Source organism: Alligator mississippiensis, chromosome 3 (assembly GCF_030867095.1).
Source record: "Alligator mississippiensis isolate rAllMis1 chromosome 3, rAllMis1, whole genome shotgun sequence".
Classification (NCBI taxonomy): Eukaryota; Metazoa; Chordata; order Crocodylia; family Alligatoridae; genus Alligator; species Alligator mississippiensis.
The window spans coordinates 40,200,220-40,222,213 of record NC_081826.1 but is presented as its reverse complement, the minus strand read 5'-3'; the positions used below and the strand labels follow the sequence as shown (position 1 = coordinate 40,222,213).

Genomic DNA, 21,994 nt, shown 5'->3' with positions numbered 1-21,994 from the left:
GCAGTCCAGAACAGCTACAGGGCTTTGTAAGAGTGACAACCTGCTCTTACCAAAAGGGTTGTCACTGATATCAGTATGGTGGAGCACTTAGAACTGCTAAGAAAAAGTTTTCATACCATGTGAGCTGAAAGGTTTTCTATTCATTTAGGAAGGTAAAAGTGATAGTCCTTGGCTAAGGTTGCCTACAGATGTTTATTTCTTACTGGCAGAAAAACAGCCTTGGAGATGGCATGTACATGCATTCCAGGCCAATGGATAGAGAGCCTCACAGACAAGCTCTCCAAGCAGGGGGCACTAGAGGGCTGCTCCCTGGGAGACCCTTTCCCTTACAGCAAGGGTTTTCAACCTTTTTGGGTCAGTGTATCCCCAGCAGCCAGTCGAGAAGGCAGGAGTTCTGTGGCAGCCAAACAAGCGAGCGGGGGCAGGGGTGTCCCCCAGTGGCCAATCAGCAACCGGGGGGTGGAGGTCCCCAAGCAGCCAGTCAACAAGCAAGGAAGTTCCCCCCAGCGGCCAATCAGCAAAGGAGAGAGGGGATCCCTCCCCCCCCCACAATGGCAGCAGAAGTACTGGTGGTGAAAATACTGGTGGCAGCACACACTCCCAAGTACCCCCAGGGATATGCATACCCCTGGTTGAAAACCCCTGCCTTACAGAAATCCATTAACTGACAGCCTGTCCTCTCACCTACCTGACCTTCAATAATCACCTTGTGTACAGCCCAGCCCTGGGTGGGCTGTCAGGGAGCCCCTCTCCCTCTCTCCCTTGAAGGGAAGAATCGAGAACAGAGGATTGTGGGATACTGGGTATCTTCAACAGTGAGAAGCATATAGCTGTTTGAGTTAGTTCAGAAAGGGAGAGATTTACCTGCTTCAACCAGGTAGAATTTCCTTGCAAAAATTTCTGTTGTTCCTCTGCAAGAAGGCCCTTGAAAATCTGTACGCTCTTTCTGTGCTTTTCTCCTCAGGCTCTGGAACTTGTGCAGAGCCTGAGGCCCAAAATCTGCAATATGTTCAGGAGTCCTGAGCGCACTGCAGGATTAGGGCCTAACAGCGTTAATTTTTAAGGGAATATAAAAAACACTTTCCCCTATTCTCCCTCTCTCTCATCTGCCAACTCAAGTTTATTCATACAGTGCTATCATCAGCTCTCTGGAAGCTACACTACACATTACAGAATCATAGAAAATTAGGGCTGGAAGGGACCTCAGGAGGTCATCTAGTCCAACCTCCTGCTCAAAGCAGGACCATCCTCAACTAGATCATTCCAGCCAGGGCTTTGTCAAGCCAGGTCTTAACAATAATAAATAAGAGACAATAATAAAAAACAGAAGGAGTTCAAATGGCAGACAGAGGTAACCTTTTTGCCAACCAAAAGAAAAGGGCAAATGGAAAGCTATTAAAAAGGGGGAAATAATGTTAAAAGATAGGAAAATTGTCAGAGGTATACTCAGTGAAAGAAAAAGGTCTGGTATTAAGTCCTGAAACCAGCTATAAAGACAGTGCATTTCAATGGGCAATTCATGTGAAGCAATAAACTCTGGTGCATATCATGTCAGAATATTTTGCTCCCAGTCGCTGTATTTACATGTGTGCCCAGGACCACAGCACGTTGATGCAGGTTGAAGCATCCCCAACTGGCACCAGGCCCAGAGGGTCAGCCTGGGGCTGCTCTAAACTGGCTCAATATATTGCAGAGGGGCGGACCAGGGTGGTCTAGTGCGGGGCTAGCCAGCAGGCAACCCCTGCTCTGAAGCACCTTCATGCCCCAGCCAGCCCTGTTAGCATCTGAATGTGCTTTGCTGCACACTAAAGAATGCCACCAAAAGATCTACAGTGGCATTTGTTAGTTTACTGTGGCCTAATAGGGCCGCACATGTAGATGCAGAGACTTTACCGCAGAGCTAATTAGGCAGTTCTGCAGTAAATATATCATGTAGATGCACCCTGAGAGTCACAAACATGCTTGGCAAGCACATTCTGCATCCAGGGGCCCTTGAACCTGGACCCAAGGAAATGTATACATGAAAAGCAAGGGTAGTGTGGTCAGTTATACAGCCCATCTACTCTTTTCTCTCTTCTACATGTCCTCAGCCTTGTTCCTTTTCCCTACCATCTATGCTTTCCGTTATACATCTTTTTTTTTTTTTTTTCTTTTGGGAGGGAATATTAGCCAACTCCCTCCACTCCACCAAAAACCAAAAAAATCCACTTTCCCTGCTCTATGAACATTTACAGGTGTGAAAGGAAAGTAAAGAGGGTAAAATGGTATTTATTGCTGGATTGTGTATTGTATTTTGGGGTAGGATGACAGGCCTTATTTTGTTCCAAATCTCAATTTTATTTGGGCACAATTCCATATCTGTGAAAAAAAAGTTTTTACTTATTTTTTGCCAAGGCTCCCAGAGGCCTCTGAGCATGGGCACCTATAAATAAAAACTTATTGTTACTTATTTTGTCCCTGAGCAGGAAAACAAAAAGGAGGGGGGAACAAAAGTGAAGCTACATGTTACAGGATTTTTTAAAAGGTTGTCATACTTTTTTTTTTGTCTCTCTAGAACAGAAAGAAAAAAAACCTTTTCTTTTCACATAAACATTTGTTTCTCCAGGCTTGAGGTGTGCAATACCCCATCACTTAAAAGCACCCAAGAACAAAGGTTATTTTAAAGCTACATTTATTGACTATAACAGTATCAAATTTTTTTTAAAAACCCACCTACCCCAGTGGTATATATTTACGCTCATTGTGCTTATACGGGACTTCCATGGAATAACATAATGACAACTTTTGAAGAGCAGCCAAACTCTAGCTCCTCAATGTGCTGACCAACTCCCACAAGGGTATAGCTCTTCTGGAATGAAAGACTCATTGAGCCAAGTTATTCCACAAAGGTTGCAAAGAAAAATAAAAGGGAAAGCTCCTTTTCCCCCTCCCTTCCCTTTCACATGTTCACATGGGATAGCCACAATTTGGTGCCAATTCTACATATTGTGATATTTGCTGCCTTCCCAATTCCCTTTTTATTCAGGTATAATCTGTTCTTTCTTCCCAGTTCCTTGAAGAGCCAGCCCAACCATCATAAACCCCATTAATCATGTGTTTCTCACGTTTATTTAATAGAGCTAAATCCTCCTGTACATTGATTCTGGTATTCTTTAGAGCCCTTGACCATCAGCTACATTTTCAAAGCTTCTTCTGGCCCAGATTTGTTTCTAATAATAGCAGGTACAGAGGTGCTGTGTTCTTCCCAAGCACTACAGCTGCAAAAGTGGCACTGTATTCCAAGAAAGAACTTCTTCCTCGGAAGTAGTGATGCAATCTCATGATTAGCATGATGCAGTCTCCTAAACCTTCCTCTTTTATGGTAGGCTGGAGGGGGGGGGGGGGAGGAAGGGCACAGACAACATGATTCACAAAAATAACACTGCACTGCAGTTAGCCAGGGAAGGGAAGGGAAACATGAAGTCCAGAGCATCTTCTTGTTGCCCACATAATCAAAATAAAGCAGTCACTACTGGAGAAGAGGCAGAATCTTATTCTCCCAAAGAGTCTATTCTCCTTGACCTTCAAAGCCAGTGACCAGGGGTTAAGGAAGAATACACAAGTCAGAAAGACTGCTGATGGAGGAAGCAGCCATTGGGGTTTGGAATCCCACCCACCACTGACTCCCAGATAGGTGTTGATAGCCAGTTCCCTTTCTATCATAGCCTGTGAATTAACTAGCAAATTATGCACCTCAGCGAGACAGAACCAGAGCCTGAATAAGGACTGTTCCTTATTCCTTAATACAGTACAGTTCTAGGGATTTTTTTGGTTTTGCACATCAAGCTGATACTTCTTCTTAGAATTTCAATCAGTGTCATACGTGCCTTTGAATCTTGCATGGTTTGGAAGGCAGCATATAAACTGTCACAGGCGGGGGTTCTCCAGGAGGGCCATGATCTCCTTAAGGCCTCTTCCCCCATGCCAAGCCGGTCCAAGGGCACCCTCCGATTCTCGCCCGCCACGTCTTTGATGTTTATACAAGTTTGGGAGGCTGCCTTATGCCCTCTTGGACACGGTTTGTTGGGACCTCCGTCCCCGTGGACTCCTGGACTCCCCGTGGGTCTCACTGTACAATGGGTACTTCCCAGGCACCCTAGCCTTATGGGCTATGCGTGGCTCCAGCCACCCCTTATACCATGCCCCAAGCCTCGCAGTTGGACTAGACGTTGTTTGGTCTCTTGGTCTACTCTCATGCCCGGCTCTCGGGCCTTCTCTGTACTGCCGCCCCCTCCTGGGGCTCTCTATGCCCACTCGGGGCCTTCTTGGTACCGCCGCCCCCTCCTGGGGCTCTCTATGCCCACTCAGGGCCTTCTCGGTACCGCCGCCCTCTCTCCTGGGCCTTCTTAAGAATACCGCCCCTCTCTTGGGGCCCTCTCTCTATTGCCACCCCTTCCCTGGGGCTCTCTATGCCAACACTGGGCCTTCTCTATAATGCTGCCCCTTTCCTGGGGCTCTCTGTGCCCACTCTGGGCCTTCCCCCGTAATGTCACCCCCTCTCCTGGGGCTCTCTGTGCCCTTCTCTGGGGCCTTCTCAGTCAAGCCGACCTTCTCTGGGGCCTTCTCAGTCAAGCCGACCTTCTCTGGGGCTCACTGCACTACTACCCGCTTTCTCCAGGGCTCACCGCACTACTACCCCCTTTCTCCAGGGCTCACCGCAGTGCTACACCCATTCTCAGGGGCTCGCCATGCCCACACTGGGGCTTCTCAGTAGTGCCCCCTCTCTGGGGCTCGCCACGCCCGCACTGGGGCTTCTCAGTAGTGCCCCCTCTCTGGGGCTGGGGTCTATGCACCCCGTACACCATGCCCTTACTGGCGCTGGGGTCCCCACACTGCTGTGGGTCCCCTATGAGGATGCTGTGCCCTCACTGGTGCTGGGGCCCCACACCACTGTGGATCCCTATGAGTATGCTGCGCCCTCACTGGCACTGGGGCCCCCACACCACTGTGGGTCCCTATGAGGCCTCCTCCAACCCCTAATAGCCTCACCCAAACCACCGGAGTGTAATAAATAACAACAAAGCAAAACACAAGCCTCTTGGCTGCAACTTAACCATAAGCTGCCTGGCTATAACAACATTGCTCGGACATCTTCGAGCTGCCATCCTTTACTCTGCTTAAGGAGTACCTGCAGTCCTCGTATCTTAACTCCAGGAGCTCCTGCCCCTCTGGCTGCTGGCAGGGAACTGCTAGCCTGGCCTCAGCCCCTGGGCCTTATGACGGCCAGGCCCTGCCCCTTCCAGTCAGCTGACCTCCTGGTTGCCCCAGGCAACCCACAGCTGTGCTCCTTATTCCCTGGCAGTTTCCCCTCTCTAGGAGCAGGGCACCTCAGTGCTCTGTGACATAAACCTTTGCTTAAGAAGAATCCTTACTTTGCAACATTTCCACCCTTCAGAATTTACTTGATATTATCTTTTGCTCCCTCAGATTTGCTTGTTTTAGTATCTAGTATCTCCATGTTTGTATGTACTAACAGTCTACTCCATAATATGTTAAATTTGATTAGTTCAAGATTGCTTGTTAAGCTTGTATTACCTACACAATTTATTAAACAAATAATTAATATCAGCATTCAAACAAATTAAAACCTGTACTCAATATTTTTATATGGTGAATCATTTTACTGAAACTCATCACTTATCAATAAGACTGTTTATTATCAGACAGCTGACAACAACAAAAAATCCCAAGTCTACTGTTCATTAAACACAAATAATAGACTTGAGTTTCTAAATAGGCTTCTACAAGTCACAACTGGAGTTTTTCATAGACACAAAATTTACATGTAGTATTAAACCTTCTACAAAGTTTTAATTTATGTTGTGGAAATCCCTCTCAATAATCAGGCTCTTGCTTTATTTGTTAGAAAGAAAACAAGGTTATTTCCATTCTAAATGAGTCTTTCTTAGTGATACACAACTTAAATGCCCAGCAATGTCATTTATCTAATGTTGGAAGTTATTGGGATTCAGCTGTGCCTATAAGGTGTTTATATCTTATTTTTAAAAAGTGACCATGTCTACTTGTGTAGTAAAATACTAGATACCATGAGTAAGAGTATTAGAACACTGTCTTAAGTCACTGTTTATCAACTACAGATTATAAAGGCCACATCATCTTACAATTTTGCACTCTAAAAAAAGGTTAGAATTTTTCTGTTCTGTTAGGGCTGGACCCAAAATCCACCTAAAGACAACAGAAATTTTTTTGGGGGGGTTTCAATGAGCTTTTCATTAGGTCCATAAAATATTACTGATTTACATTTTTGTTAATGGAAAAGAATTATTCTTTTCCATAAAAATCTACTAACTACAATTTTTTTTGCTGTACAATACTAAAAGATTATGTCACACTTCTGCAATCAGAGCTTTGTGGACAGATGACAGCATTCAAAGAAACCCACTGAAGCCAATGAGTCCATTCACAGTAGGTCCTTCCATGGATGTAACCAGTTTTCAGGTCAGGATCTGTTTATTACATTCTCCCTCATAAATATGATATTGCAGGCCAAACAAATGTGGGAGATGAGAAGAGAATATGATAATGTATAAAGACTATACATTAAACACAGTATTGGCAAGTGTTTGAATGTTGATACTAAAATATTCTACTTTGTTATGCAAGATTGAAAAATAATATATTAAATTCTTAAAAGGAAAGGAAATAAACATTTAACATACTTTTCATGGTCCCATCTTCCTCTTCATCCTCATCACTATTTATCACCATAGTGCCCAAGTCCGATTCTAACATGGTACTGTTATGCTCAATCATTGTCTGAGCACCTTCACTCATTGTACTTGTAGCCCTCATGGTGCCAGCACTCTCTGAACTAGTCTTCACCATGGTGTGAGAATCCAGCTCGTCTTCATCCTGCAAATAAACATTTTTAGGGAATTACTTATTGCAAATATATATCCCCTCCCATTAACTTAGTTTCTTCATTTGACTGACTATTTAATTGTTTTGCTTCATTGACCTTGAGGATTCACAAAGCCTACCTGGGTTCCTGCATCAGGGGCTGGGGGACATACTTTCTGAGGAAAGGATGAGGGAACTGAGCTTATTTAGTATAGAGCAGCGATATCCAACCTTTTTATGGTGAAGATCACTTTTTGTAAGTAAAGGGCACCCCAGTATCTACCACCCACCTCCTGTGCCCCCACCCCACAACCTCTGACCCCACTCATCCAGCCTGGCCCAGGCAGCAGGGAGCGTGGCTCAGCCCAGCCATGTGCATCCTGCCGCTCCCAATTGTGGAGCCTCTGCCAGACTGAAATCAACTGTCAGAGGCTCCACGATCAACCAGTTAATCGAGATCAACTGGTTGGTGACCACTGGTCTAGAGAAGAGATGACAGAGGGGATATAACAACAGCCTTCAACCACCTGAAGAATGGTGCGTGCATGCGTGCATGTATTTAACAATTTCTTATGATAAAAATGCAAAAAGAAAACTTGTTGATATTTTGTAGAAAAATATCCATGCAGCAGATGCTTCAACACTGTTAAAAAAAAGCTAATTCCAGCAAAGGATAAAATAGCATTTTGAAATCAGCAGCAGTAACATGTCAGGAATGTAAAACAGAGAACTGATGATAATCCAGTTTATGAATCATAAAATCCATATGGAATACAAATATTTGAAAACATTATTAGGAAATCCTGCTCCTTTTCTAAAGTCACATCCTCAAAACAATTTGAAGGATAACATAAAGTATTATGCATGAAGTTCATATATAGGGATAAAACTATTGTCCAAAAGAAAACTAAGAGTTCAAGTAAACGGAAACTTACCTGTTAATGGGAAAATTTAAGAATTTTAAGAATTATTTTTTTAATGCAAATGCTGTTCTTAGATTCTTCAATCTTTACTTGTGAAAGTATAAATTACTCAGCTATTCCTGTGCTGAATGTGCCCTTGCATGAAATCATTTGAGCTCAAGGACAGATAGATACCACAGAACACACTCCCTAATGAGGGAGCAAAATATCACTAACTAGAGCTAGGGAAATCAGCATAAGGGACTATCAAGTAAAACAGTTTTCATCAGAAAAGAAAAAAAGAGAAACAAAGTAATAGGTATTATTCATTATTATCTGTAAGGCGCAGAATATGACATGTGATACAAAACAGATAGGATCAAATTTGGAAAAAAAAGAAGTAGAAAACAAGAAAATATTTATGGAATACTCCACCCACAGTAAGAAGACCTATTAGCAATATCTACAGTTCTGATATGCTCTACCTCATTCCAGTGCCAGTCTCATTCCCAGTACTGACTGGCACAATTCTCTTTCCTCTAGGAATGACAGCAGAATACAGGCACTTGAGTCCAATTGGCTTATTTTATCATTGGCTACCATGAGCTAATCTAGAGAGTCATGGAGAATAATACCATTACCATGATACTGAAAATGAACTATAGCACCTCTATGCCAAGATTAGGAAGATGTCATTATACTTCAGGGCCTCTGTCTAATAATGCAATGTAATGGAGCCATCCTATAACCTACATAATTATAATAAATTCTAGTTCAGTTGTCTAATATTTTTTTCCAAGAAAGAAACATTTTACAGTTTTGCTTTTCTTTTTAAATAAAATTACTTCACTTGTTTTCTTTCTGGATTTCTTCTGTTGTGTAATATGCATTCCAAAACAATATCTTTCTTTATGTACCCTGAACAATTTGGAGTATTGCCAGAGGTACAGATATCTACAACATTAGAAAGATCATGTTGATATATGGATAATAAGACTATTTTAACAGTGCTCCTCCTGGTGGTACATATAAAGTTAAAGTTAACTCCTACCAAGCCACTTCTGACTACAGGTTGCCCAAATATTTTTCTCCTCCTAAGTGAATTATTTAAAATATAAGCTGTTTTAGTCAGGGGTTATCTTTCTGTTATGTGTTTGTCTTCCATAATAAGATACAAATCCATAATTAGGGTCCATAGGCACTATTGCAATGCAAAAAGAATCATTTATAATGTAAAACAGAAATAATTAAATTGTTCAGTAAGATAATGTGCCCCAAGGATTTTAATACAAGTACCCAAATTAGTTATTCCCCATTAAATCTTCTTTATCCAAACTTGCAATGTAAGTGTGGATATTATACTATTTATTCTGTTAAATGTTACAAACAAGCTTTTCTTTTAGAATCCAGAATGGCCTCTGAAATTTAAGCGAAGGAAAAGTTCTTCAGTTTATGATGTATTTGAGCAATATTAATATTAGTATATAAACATGTGAACCTTTAAACTTACTAACCAGAAATAGAATTCAAACAATGTAAAACAAATATTTTCAACTTTATATTAAAACATACCATCATGGGACAACTAACAAGTAGGACAATTTTCATAACCGTTCTTTTTTAATTATTATTATTTTCTGCCTCATAAACCAAATTAAGATGTTTTCTTGTTCATACAGAATCAAAACAAAAAGGATTTTCTGGAACCTTGAAATTTTCCAGAGGAAGGAAATTACTTTCCAAGCAACTCTATTAATGACTAAAAGTTATTACCATTTTACAGCTATTGAATGATCTGCACGGTGGCTGCCATCAGGAACCTAGCACACAAGGGTCTACAATACAAAAGCCAGCCTCATAAATAGCATGAATGGTCAGTCTCTGCATGAGCCAAAAACTGAACAGAAAGCTTTAGCAAGCAGTTTAGCAACACCTGAAAAGTATATTCTGTAGGTCAAAAATGACAGCAGTAAGAAACTGTCACCACTGCTGTCAGTCTTGCAAAAGCACACCAAATCATCAGTTTCCAATGTTGTCATTCCATCATTTTAGACAGGTATTAGAATTTAACTAATGGCTTATTAACTAAACCTTTTAAATCTATTGGATACGTTTCACAAAATCATGTAAATACATGTTTACACAACAGATGGAAACAATTCGTTATTACTAGTTATAACTTGTAATTAACACTTCAATGTTTTGGGGAAAGTCCGTTCTACTACTGAAAAACTAAATGACAAAATACTAAAGAAAATAAACAAGACAATTCTAAAATAGCAAAGATAAGATGGATATGTCCCTTTTACACAGTTCCTCATGAACAGTTAACAACGCACTGAGAGATCAAAGGACTACCCAACAGTAATAGGCCTTAGATACAAACATAACTCTGAAATTTACGTTTGATTGTACAAACTTCTGTTGTACAAAACTTGGGGTATAATCAGAAATACCAATATAGCTATGATAAAAAACCCTAACTTATTTGTGTGCTGTACTACCATCTTTTGCAGAACCTATGGGCTTAACAGCTAATTTTTCAATGTCCTGTGCCACTATTTAGCTGCCATTTTGGATTTTCATCCCTTACTTAACGATCTTACAGCCAGTTAAAGCTTTAAAGCATAAAGGTGGCCACAGGGACCTGCTATCAGGACAGGCAGTTCAAGATGAAAAGCATGGGCTAAAGTGCACAAAATACATATATTACATGAAATATCACTGGGCTTTGCAAGACCTTCACAATTTTTTTTCAAGAAAAAGATAATCTTGCATACTCTACGTGGTATAAACTTAAAGCACAACTGAATGAGCTGAAGAGCTATAGATTTAATTATGGATTTTGGTTTTGAATTTTTTTAAACAGCTGATAGTTCATTAAGTGATTAAGAGTGACAAATAATTAAAACATAATAAAAACATGAATAAATATTAGCAGCTCACTTTTAAAAATCTCTTAACTATACTCTGTATGCAAAAAAAACCCACTAGAGGGCACCAAAGACAGCAAACTAAACTACAGTACATTAATAGAAGATTTACTTGCTGGCAAAATTTAGTATCCTATAAAATAATTTCATTTACTATTAACACCTCATCATCACCTTTGAAAAATGTGGCTGTAGTTACAGCTATCTTTTTGTAAAAGTGCTGTGGTAACTACATAAACACATAATACACTTTGGTTGAGTAAGAGAAATGGAGAAAGTTTCCTAACATCTATAAAACCCAGGTTCAGCTACAAATTTAAGTTTGTGCTTAAAGATAAGCATTTATTTAAGTCTAACCCTGTCAGCAAAGCACATAAGCACTTAAATTTTAAGAATGTATTTTGCCCTCAATTACTCACAGTCAAACCATATAAATTAACTTCTACATAATTTTAAACTCGATCTGCAAGTACTCTTGATGATATACTCATCGCAATGACTACCAAGCTTAATAAAAATGTAGACTATGCAGCAGGTTTAACTTCTCTGTGTGACACACTTCCTATCTTAAACTACTGTATAGTACAATCACATATACATTATGCAGTGTTTCTACCCTTGCGATTGTGGCGTTTCAGAGATGGGTGGGATATTCTTTATACATTCCTTCCCTACCTTTCAGAAATATAGTACGGCTTGGCAACTTTATACAGCAACATACAAAGCATTATGAAGTATTTGCAATGTAAAGCTATGCTACATTACATACAATCCTATTCTGCTTTCAACAATTTTCTCTATATATTTTGACGAGTTACAAAGTAAATACAAAAGCCTAGAAGACATAGTGTTTCCTTATATTAGGTAAGCGTTATAAAAATGAATTAACAATGAAACCAGGTTTTTGGTTGTAGCTGTGTTGGTCTAAGGATATAGGCAGGCAAGGTTCTTTGAGTAGATGTGATATCTTTTATTAGACCAACTGAGTAGTTGGAAGAAAGTTCTTAGTGAGCTTTTGGGCGCAGTAACCCTTCATCAGCATGAGGGAGTCTCTGCTGGTCTGAGACTCCAAGGAATGAGAGAACCTAAAAGTGTGGCAGGATGTCAGGGAGAATGTAAATAGGTAGAAACTAGAAAGACAAAAAGCTAAGGCAGAGACGGGAGGGGGAAGAAGGCAGGGGAAAGAAAAGGGAGACATTACAGTGAGAGAATACAAGGTAGAAAAGAGGCTGTCTGTGAAAAAGGGAACAATTGGAGATAAGGAAAACAGGAAAGAGCGAAGCTAAAAGTGTGACAGGATATCAATGAAAATATAAATGGGTAGAAATAAGAAAAGCTATTTACTTATATTTTGAAAAATAATACCCAAGATAAAAAAGGGTTTGGAGTGGAGGGCAGTGTTTAATTTTTTTAATTTTTTGCTAAATTTCAAATTCAAAGACCCATTTCTAAGCATTAATAAAAAATTAACAAAATAAACTTTAATTGTAAGGTTTCATTAGTCTAAAGAAGCAATATTGTATGGATGGCCAATTGTTTTGTTAGTCAATTACAAAAGTAATAATTATTATTTATTTGCACTAGTCCTCTAAGACAATCGAAATAGTCTTCAAACAATGGAGAAATTTAAATGTAAAAAAAACACAGTTAGAGTTTATTATTAATTCATTCCTTTAAAGATCCACTGAAATAAATATTTAGACACGTCTCTTGTGAGCTGCCAGGCAACGAATTACTTTACGTTCCCATAATACAGCTGCCCAAGCTCAGAATCAAATTCACATCACACTTCAAAAAATGCATAAGAGAAGAGATTGGTCATGTTTTGTAATGCTTAAACTAACATTTAAACTTTGATATTCGGATTAACCTTCTGTAGAATACTCCACTTGCAATTTTTGCTTAATTAAAAAAATCTGTACAATTACCTCAGCACCTATCAAAACATGTCAGTTTGTCAAAATGCATTCTCATCACATAAGCAGTTCCTGTAACATGCATAAAATCAATTCAGAGTGCACTATTTCCAATCACATTCTGTATCTCTCCATAACAATACAAACTTAAAGCTAGTTGTTTAAAAGAGCCATTTGGGTTACAGGTGTAATTCTTGGAAATTAAGTTTTGGAAAAAAATATATTTTTTATGTTTACTACAGATTGCTCCATAGTAAGACACCTAAAGAAAGTGGCAAATCAGATTAATTTGAGAGATGGACTTTTCCACACCTAAGGAAATTCACAGGTTATGAAAATTAAATGTGCAATTGTACATTTTTTTTTTTTTGCAATTGACTAATTTAGTTCTTCAAAATAAAGTTAAATAAAAAAATGTTCCTTTTGTACTGGTAATGTAGATTGAGAGAAAAAAACATAATAATGATATAAACCACTTTACTGTATGACATGGAAGTATGACCACATATGGTTTTTTACACAGCAAGGACATGAACTAAAGTTCTAGTTTCTTAACATAGCATCAAAAGATATCACATCATACCACAGGATGATTCTTTCAGTCATTTGCATTATTTATCCAGTGCTGTGGATGTACACAACGCTATTCCAAGGGTTAACACACTGTACAAATGGAGAGCTACTACTCCAAGGAGCCTTGAATTATTATATGACCATGCCAAGTTACTTTTGCTAGTGTTCCATATGATGTGGGTTAACTTCAAAGCTATTCAATATCACTATGTACATTGAAAGCCAACTGCTGGTGTTATGTTTGGCTTTCTAATAAATGTTTAGAATCTTGAATTCACAATTTTTTTGTGCCTTTTTTTCCTGACGTACTTTTACACACACAAAAACTTAAGAAGTTAGTGTAATACTCCAACCCTCATGTAGGAAATTCTTAAGACTCTTTAGATCAATAAATTCAAATCCCAGACAGGTTAACTCAATCCTTCCGCTTTCCAAGGTAGACAAATGGAGTTCCATGCAATTACTATGGGAAAAAACAAGACCATAAAATCTAACACAGTCTAGGCTAGACATTAAGGCCAAGACTGCTAAACCCACACACTTTTGCATGCATAACTTTAATCATTTGAGCTTAAAGATCCCACTTCACCTTTTACAAGGAAGCAGCCTCACCATGATGTCCCTAAACAAAATTTCTTTTCAATACATTATTGTGCAATATGCTATACGCTACTTAAAAAAAAAAAATCATTTTCAAACCTAAGGGCTATGGCCATTCAGTGATGCCTACATATATAATATGTAAAACAATTTGGGATTCTGAAGGATGAAAGGGTATATACATATATGGAAATGATTACCGTTATTATAAACAAAATATGCATAGAAACTATGACAGTCTCCACTGGAGCACAGTTGCCTTCACATATTAATTTATCAGAGGTTACATTATTATTTGAACTAGATGCCCACATAGGGGAGCAAGGAGTAGTAGGGCAAGGAGCCTATGTTCCTGCATGGGCAACATGAAATTAAAATATGGATACACAGGGGAGCTGGAAAAACTGGATCAAAATGACACATTTTGATTTTTCTTTCCAGAACTGTTTTCTATTTTTTTCCAACCAAAACAGCTCAGTGAAATGTTCCAGTTGACTCAAATCTGCATTTTTTGGAAAATTATACTTCGCCAAAAACTTCTAAGCAGCTCTACTCTCTCTCAGGCTCACCCCTTTTTTGGCACTGGGCACATCTACACAAGCACTTTAATGCGCATTAGCCTATTTTAATATACATTAAAGCATTACAAATCACTGTGCTCTTTGGCTACTGTGCATTAAAATAGACTAATGCACATTTCTCTAGTACCTCATAATGGAGGTACTAGATATAAAGCACACTGCCTAAAGTGCATGCACATTAATGAGTGTGTAGACACTCCCCCTTTCTTTTACCTCCTCCTAACCTACCTCTATACAATTTAGGACATGCAGAAAATAATTTGTCCAATTAAAAATGCATAAGTATAGTTAACAGGTAATGCATAACTATAAGTACAGATACTGAATACTAGGGTAAACTACTGCACTCATAAAACATGTACTGGAATCTTTAATGATTACAATTTGGCAAGACCCTCATTTCACCTCTCATATGAAAGCTGGAGTTTCTTATGATGATGGATTGTACTGAAACTGCAATAACAACACAAGGGATATCCACATCAGGATTCAGGAATTACTAAAACTAGTTTAGACCAAGAGGTTTTTTTATGCTTTGGAATACAATGAAAACTATTCATGAGTTACCTCTATACAATTGTTATTGAAACTGAAACTGCATTTGTTAGGTAGATTAATTTAAATAATTTTCATGCTGAAAGTTTTAAATTCTCTCTCCCTAACAACTTCTCTTTTACAGTATAACATTTTTTCCAGGTTTAAGCTATTTTTCATTAAAGAATTTAGTTTTCTGAGCAGTGTATAGGGAATTAGAGGAGATACAGTTCCTGTCAGCAACAACTACACTTCTTAATAGTAAATATTTCATAGGCATGTTTTGCAAAAAATAGCCACCAGATACTAACCATAACTCCATAAGCCTCAAAGAAAAGGACAGTCTATCTTTTCCATTCATGATTGGTTGGTATAATTATATAAAGAATTAAGGTAAAAATGCATCATAAAAGGGCAGGGAAACATATTGATCAAAATATAGGGACAACATTTGTCAGTCACCTTTCCGAGTAAAGATGAATTCTTCTAAACATTTTTATCTACTTAATATATGACTTATCTAAAGCACTCTTGATTTGATAACCATAAATATTTTAAGTTCATTATGGGGACTGTTTGAGACAACAAGAAATTTAATTGTTTATAGTTTTTTCTAAGTTGATAGAGTAGAAAAAAAAAAAGAACTTCAGCTTTTAAAACTGAAGAGACCCCATGGAGTTGTGATGGAGCAAGGATCCCATGGAGCTAGTGATGCCAACTTGTATGCTACATTTGTCACCTTCTCATAGTTTCACAGTAGCTAGGGTCAGGAGGGACCTGAACAGATCATCTAGCCTGACCCCCTGCCACAGGTAGGAACGAATGCTGGGTTCACAAGGCCCCAGACAGGTGATCATCCAACCTCCTCTTGAATTTGCCCAAGGTAGGGGCGAGGACCACTTCCCTGGGAAGTTGGTTCTCTTTCAACTGTTCCCTCAGTTTACTCCCTCTATGTACCATTTTCTCTCAATATGGAATATCCGTCCTGAGCTAAAATACAAGGTTACTGCTCCCTTCTCATTCAAATCTCTTCCTAAGACAAATTTCAACCATGATGCATGCAAGAATGGTACATATGCAATATAACAAAATACATTTTTTGTGCCGCAATGAGCACTGGCCTGTTTTGAATAACCATGCAATCTTTGTGATGTACCCCAGGGGTGCTCAAACCCCAGCCTAAGGGCCAGAACTAGCCCCTAGAGCTGTATCATCTGGTCCATGGGGCTCCCAACAGGTCCAAAAATTTGGTGACAAGGGAACAGTAGCAGCATTAATTTCTGCTTCCATGCTGCCAAATTTCCAGACCCATGGGGAGAAACAGGGACTGGATAGTGTGGCCCTGCACACTAGATCAGGTGCACAGGGCCAGCTAAGGCAGTGCAGGGCCCAAACCACACAAGCAGGGATGGGCCGAGGAAGCACAGGGTCTGATCTAGGCATACAGGGACTGATTTACTCCACAAACCAGCTCTGCACCACTCATCTAATCTGCAGGGCCAAAAGGCTGAGCACTACCAATGTATGCTGTCTTCTATGACTATGTTCTGTCTTCTTTTTCCCTTACTATTGCTTTGTTAGCTCATCATTTGTCAAGTTTAAATTTTAGTGGAGTAAATTTCACGTCTCTCTCACATCTCTCTACCACATTGCTATTTAGCATGTCTATCTAGATATCTAACTAGATATCAATCGTATATAGCATATAAGACAGAAACAGATAAGTAATATTCAGGTTAACTTGCTTCAATTCTTTTCACTATATTACATGTCATGTGAAACAATACGTTGTGGGCATGTCTACATGAGACACTGACTGTGCAGTCGTTATTGCCCAGTCATTTAGTACTTGTATAAACTACTGCACAGTAGTGTTATGTCATGGTTTCTGCTGTGCAAGGCTACTGTGCAGTAGTATCAGGCTACTGAGCAGTCAGCATCTTGTGTAGATGCAGCTGGTGTGCATCTAAAACCCAAGAACTTGGATTCACTTATTAACATGCCTTAAGACCACCATCTGTCATTATTTATTTATTATGAGATGTTAATTAGCTAATCACAATTCACTCTTCAGTGCAGCAGTAAAAAACAGCAAGATTAAAATAGATGACGCTTAAACAAGTATGGTAAAAAAAGCTATAAACAAATATATTATTTTGGCATTTAACCGTGATAACAGAACTCAACAGTTTCTCTACAGTTTCAACAAAAGCAATCAGAATGCTGCTGGGAAGATTAGTCTCCTAGCCTTTTGACCATGTCACCCTTCTCTTTGCCTTCCTCTACTAGCTCCTTTTTCTCTGTCAGACACATAAGCTTTTCAGCCTTCAATTACAAGGCCCTTCATGGCTAAAAAACACTCTATATAGCATTGCTCATTCACTACTGAGATGTCAAAACTCCAGTCACAAATGGGCCAGAAATGCCAACCTCTTCCTGTTATGTTTTCAAACAAGCAGCTTTGTGTTTCTCCCATCCTACTGTTTATATTTGAGTTCCCTGTAAACACCTTCTGTAAACACCCTCTTAAAATACTCCCTAAAACTCTCCTTGGCAATGGTGCCTCCCAAAAGGGCTGAGAATATCTGGGCTCCTGCTTTTCAGATACTAATGTTCATCATGCCAATTAATATTTTTTCATCATTTCCTTACATTTCATTTATGCATTTGTGCTCTCTTGCCCTGTACATAGATTATAAACACTTTGGAGCAGAGATTGTCTTTTGATTCTGTGTTTGTGCAGCATGAAGCACAAAAAGATCCTGGTTCATGACCCCATGAACCAATACAGCAATATAGACACTACAGTAACCTAAGTAAAAAACAGAAGAAAACAAAGCTGCAGACTGTAAAGTGACAGCAACTCCTTTTGAATAAGTGTGCCTATTCAACCACTCCCCCAGCTCTGCTACACAAGGGCACTTGGGTTGGGTTTTAGGGATCTGTGCCTGATCCTGTTTTTCTGTAAAATTCCATTAGGTCTATGTTGTCTTCTAAAGTTTAAAACTTGGTTTCTGACAGTAGCACTAAAGGCAAAGCCAAACTCCAGCCAGTTCCACTTGTACAGGAACAGGGCCTGAAACAGAAACCTGGGACACACTTTACTGTAACCTACATCTTTGACGTTCCTTGCCACCGAGCAGAGCAAAAAAAAAACGCCAGAAAAATCTAGAGAAAAAAACCGTGTAAGACCTTGAGCACTGATTTTTGTTCCCATGGAAAACATTTAAAGGATGTTTCAGAATCTGTCCCACTGGGAAGGGCTGTTTGTAATTAACATGTTGAGTTAACTGACTGGTTCCAATGCAAGGACAGAATGCACACACAGTAATTGAAGTGCTAGTTTGAGACTTTTTTGTATAAAATGGTGACTTTCCTCCACCATGCAAGGTCTGCGCAGCATGTCTGGTGTCTGCAGAGTTCCTTCCATGCACTCCATGTCCATATCAGGATAACAGTGTGAGGTGAGAGAGGCCGCACAGCCTGCATGGAGCTGCTCATTCTCCCTACTGTGAAGATGGAAAGAGTTCTGGCTTCCTTTTTCCTCCAGCAATCCAGCTAGCACAGCTGAACTGCCTGCTTGGGGAAGTAACTGGGCTAAGCATAAAGCTTACACAGATTACTTAGTCTTCTAAGTAAAAATCTGGCTCTCAGTCTGCACCTGGAACTTTGCAACTACATCCTGCTCCTTGTTTAGGGCTTATGACAAAGACAATACCAACATTCTGAGTTTTAGAGCTTGAAAGGCAGTAAGCAAGAAGAAAAACATGCACACACACAAAAAAAGCATTCATTTTGTATGGTCTTTGATAAATTAGCCTTTCAAGGATCTCTTATCCTATAAATACCAAACAACAAAACTGCATAAAAAGTTGCATCATTTCATATAGATAGTGTTTGCTCATATAGGAAAGCTAATCCCATCCTTCCCCTCATGTTTTATTACTGGACAGGCAAATATCACCCAGAGATAATCCATGTTAAAAGCACATACTGTCACCCAATGAACCAGTGTGCTGGAACTGATAAATGTCTTATAAACAAAGAATGTGTCTTAGACCAGATCTCAAACAAACCCTCTACACTATTTGCCTGGAATGTGTTTCTATATGCATCATCCTAAACTCCTAAATACATAACTAAGATTCTTTATGTTCAAGTTGTGACACACAATATATAGTCAAATATACTATCCATTTCAGTTTATTCAAATCTGTCAGACTCATATCAAGATTCATGTTGTCAACTTTTTCTTGAGCCTTATTCCTGAATGATCTTGGTTCCTCTAGTGGCACATATCGTAAAGCATTTGTCTGAAATTCACAGAGCAACACTTCATAGATCTAAAACAAGTAATTTAGAGTTAGTAATAAAATTAAGGAAGAATGATTTATTTATACAAGTAAAACTATACACATTTTACCTTTAAAACCTGCTACCATCACACACAGGCGAACAAGCCTGTGTGAAAAGTCACATGTGTAAAGATGTCACATGTGTAAAGATGATATCATCCAATTCAACTCAGACTGCTAATTCTACATTGTAAATACCTGTTTTATAAAACCAACTGACTGAGTAGTCAGTATTTTTTTTAAATCAGGCACTCAGAAAGCTGGGAACCTACTATCTGAATATACCATCCATTTTTTTTTAATCTACCCATTTTTGTTTAGCCTAGGATAGCAGAGTTAAGGTAGAAAAAGCCACTCTATTCTAATATGAGTTCATAAAAGGACAGCTGATGAAGCTGTGCAGTAAATCAGCTGCTGTTGCCTTAGTCACAGGAATATTACTCAACATGAGTATGACCAACTAGTTCAGGCCTCACATGTCAAAGATAAATTAAAATGATTCAAAATATTTACACACCTAGGTGGAAAAAATGACCAAAAAACTATGAAAGATAAAATGTAAATTTAAAATAAATTTACAAAACCACACACGCACCGAATTTTCTTCTTCTTCTTCCAGTTCCCTCTGCTGTTCCTCATGTCGTTTTGCCTTGATCTCCATAGCTTCTGTGATCAGGTCTCTCAAAATTGAGACTGGCTTGGCATTCTTAATAAATGTGTGCTAGAAAACCGAGATATTATACAATATGAATACATTATACTCTTCAGCTACAGGATAATTAAAAGTAACAAATGTTAAAAGTAACAGGTCATTCAACATCACAGACTTCAGTGATAAATACTTTTCACATCTCAGTAATTAAAATCGAGGTTAAGGGAACAGACAACCTCTTTTAGTTGCTTTGCAACTAATAAGATTTTCCTTTTTTTATTTACTTGAGTTTTTTAAACATCATCCATGGGAAAATGTAACCATATAACACAACTGCTTTATAGTTAAGGGTATAATTGTCCAAAGGAAATGTGCATTAGGTTGTAAATAAACAGTGGTGATTGTCTGACATAGAAAAACAAACTTTTTCAGATATTCAGTTACAACATTTAATTAATCTTAACAAGATGACAGCATAAATTAGTGGTCAGAAGCAGAGCAACTATTGCTGTTACTTACTTCAAGAAATCTGTATTTTAATATGTCATGAATCATTTAATCATCTGCAATGCTGGAATTTGAAACAAGCAAAAAAAAGCGGAACTACATTTTAGCTGGCCGGTTTAAAATAAAACCTAAAACCATTTAAAATATCATTTACCTGTTTCTTACAATTCAGTGTATGCATGTTGCTCTCAATTAAACACCTGCTGTCAGAAAATTCTGACATCTATTAAGAGTTTCTATGAAATTTCTAATAAATCCATGTTCAATTCAGAGACTGGCAAAGGAATAAATTATTACCCTATATGAAAAATGATGATGTTAAAAAATGATCACTTGCAGGCAGAGTTTCAGCCTGCAAGGGGCTGCTTGGGGTTGGGGGGGAGTGCAATGGGAGGTAGGGGGCACCACATGCATGTGCACACGCACACATGCATGTGGCAGCCAGGCAGCATGGAGAACAGCTCCTACAGCTCCCTCCAGGTAAATCTATGTGGGGAGGTGGTGGAGGGGAGCAGACTGAGGCCCCCATGTTGAGGAAGGCAGTAGAGTAGAGTAGGGCAGGACAGGACAGAGCTGGGGCTAGGGGCACTGCCCAGCTGGGGCAGTGTGTGGCCAGGGCAGGAATGTGCGGCCACAAGGCCTGGCCAGGGAGCAGGATGGAGTCACAGAGGGTTCATCCGGGGGGGGGGGGGGGGGGTCGGCTCCCCACCACATGCACTCCTGGGGAGGAATGAATGGGGGAGAAAATCACCCCCAGATTTGTGCACAGGGCAGAGACAGATGCAAACTGCCCACTGCGGGCTCAGGGCTCCCCACCCTACTGCCCTTCCCCCAGAGACCTCCGCAGCAGAGCGGGGCGGGAAGGCTCAGTGCCACTGCCAGGAGCCCCACGCTGGCCGCACTGCCATACAGAGGCACCCCTATGCCAGCCTGGTAGCAGCGGGGAGCATAACTCCATGCCATTGCTGCTGCTGGGCAGGTAGGGGGTATCTCGCCAAAGCGGCATGCCCAGTGTAGGGCTCCCAGCAGTGGCACCAAGCCTTCCTGCCCGCTGGTGCTGCGTCCCGGCTGCTGGGCCATGGAGGCCCCAGGGGGAGGGCAGCAGGGTGGGGAACCCCAAGCCCACAGCATACAGCCCGTATCCATGCCCCACCATGGGCTCCACTCTGGCTGTGCTGCCCACAGGGTGGGGGGGAAAAGAAGCCAGGCTCTGTGCTCCTGTCCTCTCCTGTGGGCAGCAGCTGGGGCTCGGGCACTGCTGGGTGGGGGGCAAGAGTCTGTGGGCCCTGGTCCTGTAGCCCTGGCAGCTGGGGGCCCCCTGAGCTGTGGGGTTCAGCCCACATAACACATTGAGAGCTGTGAGTTGTGGCCCACTACATCAAACAGGTTGAGAACTACTGCTTAGAGTATTAGTGTTAAAATTAATTCCTTTCAACAATGCCCTCTGTGGGCTCAAGGGCTCCCTGCCCTGCTGCCCTCTCCCCGAGAAACAATGATTTTGTTTTTCTTCTCAAATTTGCCGCAGCAATTGCTGGCTCTTC

General features: G+C 40.0%; 1 protein-coding gene across 4 annotated transcripts in view; it reads right to left on the bottom strand.

The window, feature by feature from the left end:
* The window catches only part of STK3 (serine/threonine kinase 3), a 305,616-nt gene that overhangs the window by 131,712 nt on the left and 151,910 nt on the right, over positions 1 to 21,994 (bottom strand). For 3 of the 4 annotated variants that reach the window (XM_059723848.1, XM_059723847.1, XM_014611649.3), the window contains exons 8-9: positions 19,890 to 20,015; positions 6,720 to 6,912 (exon numbers count right to left, since the gene is read on the bottom strand). In XM_059723848.1, the coding sequence (XP_059579831.1) occupies positions 6,720 to 6,912; positions 19,890 to 20,015 (319 nt within the window). The remainder of the gene's footprint in view (positions 1 to 6,719; positions 6,913 to 19,889; positions 20,016 to 21,994) is intronic. The other variant, XM_059723850.1, reaches the window with a different exon arrangement.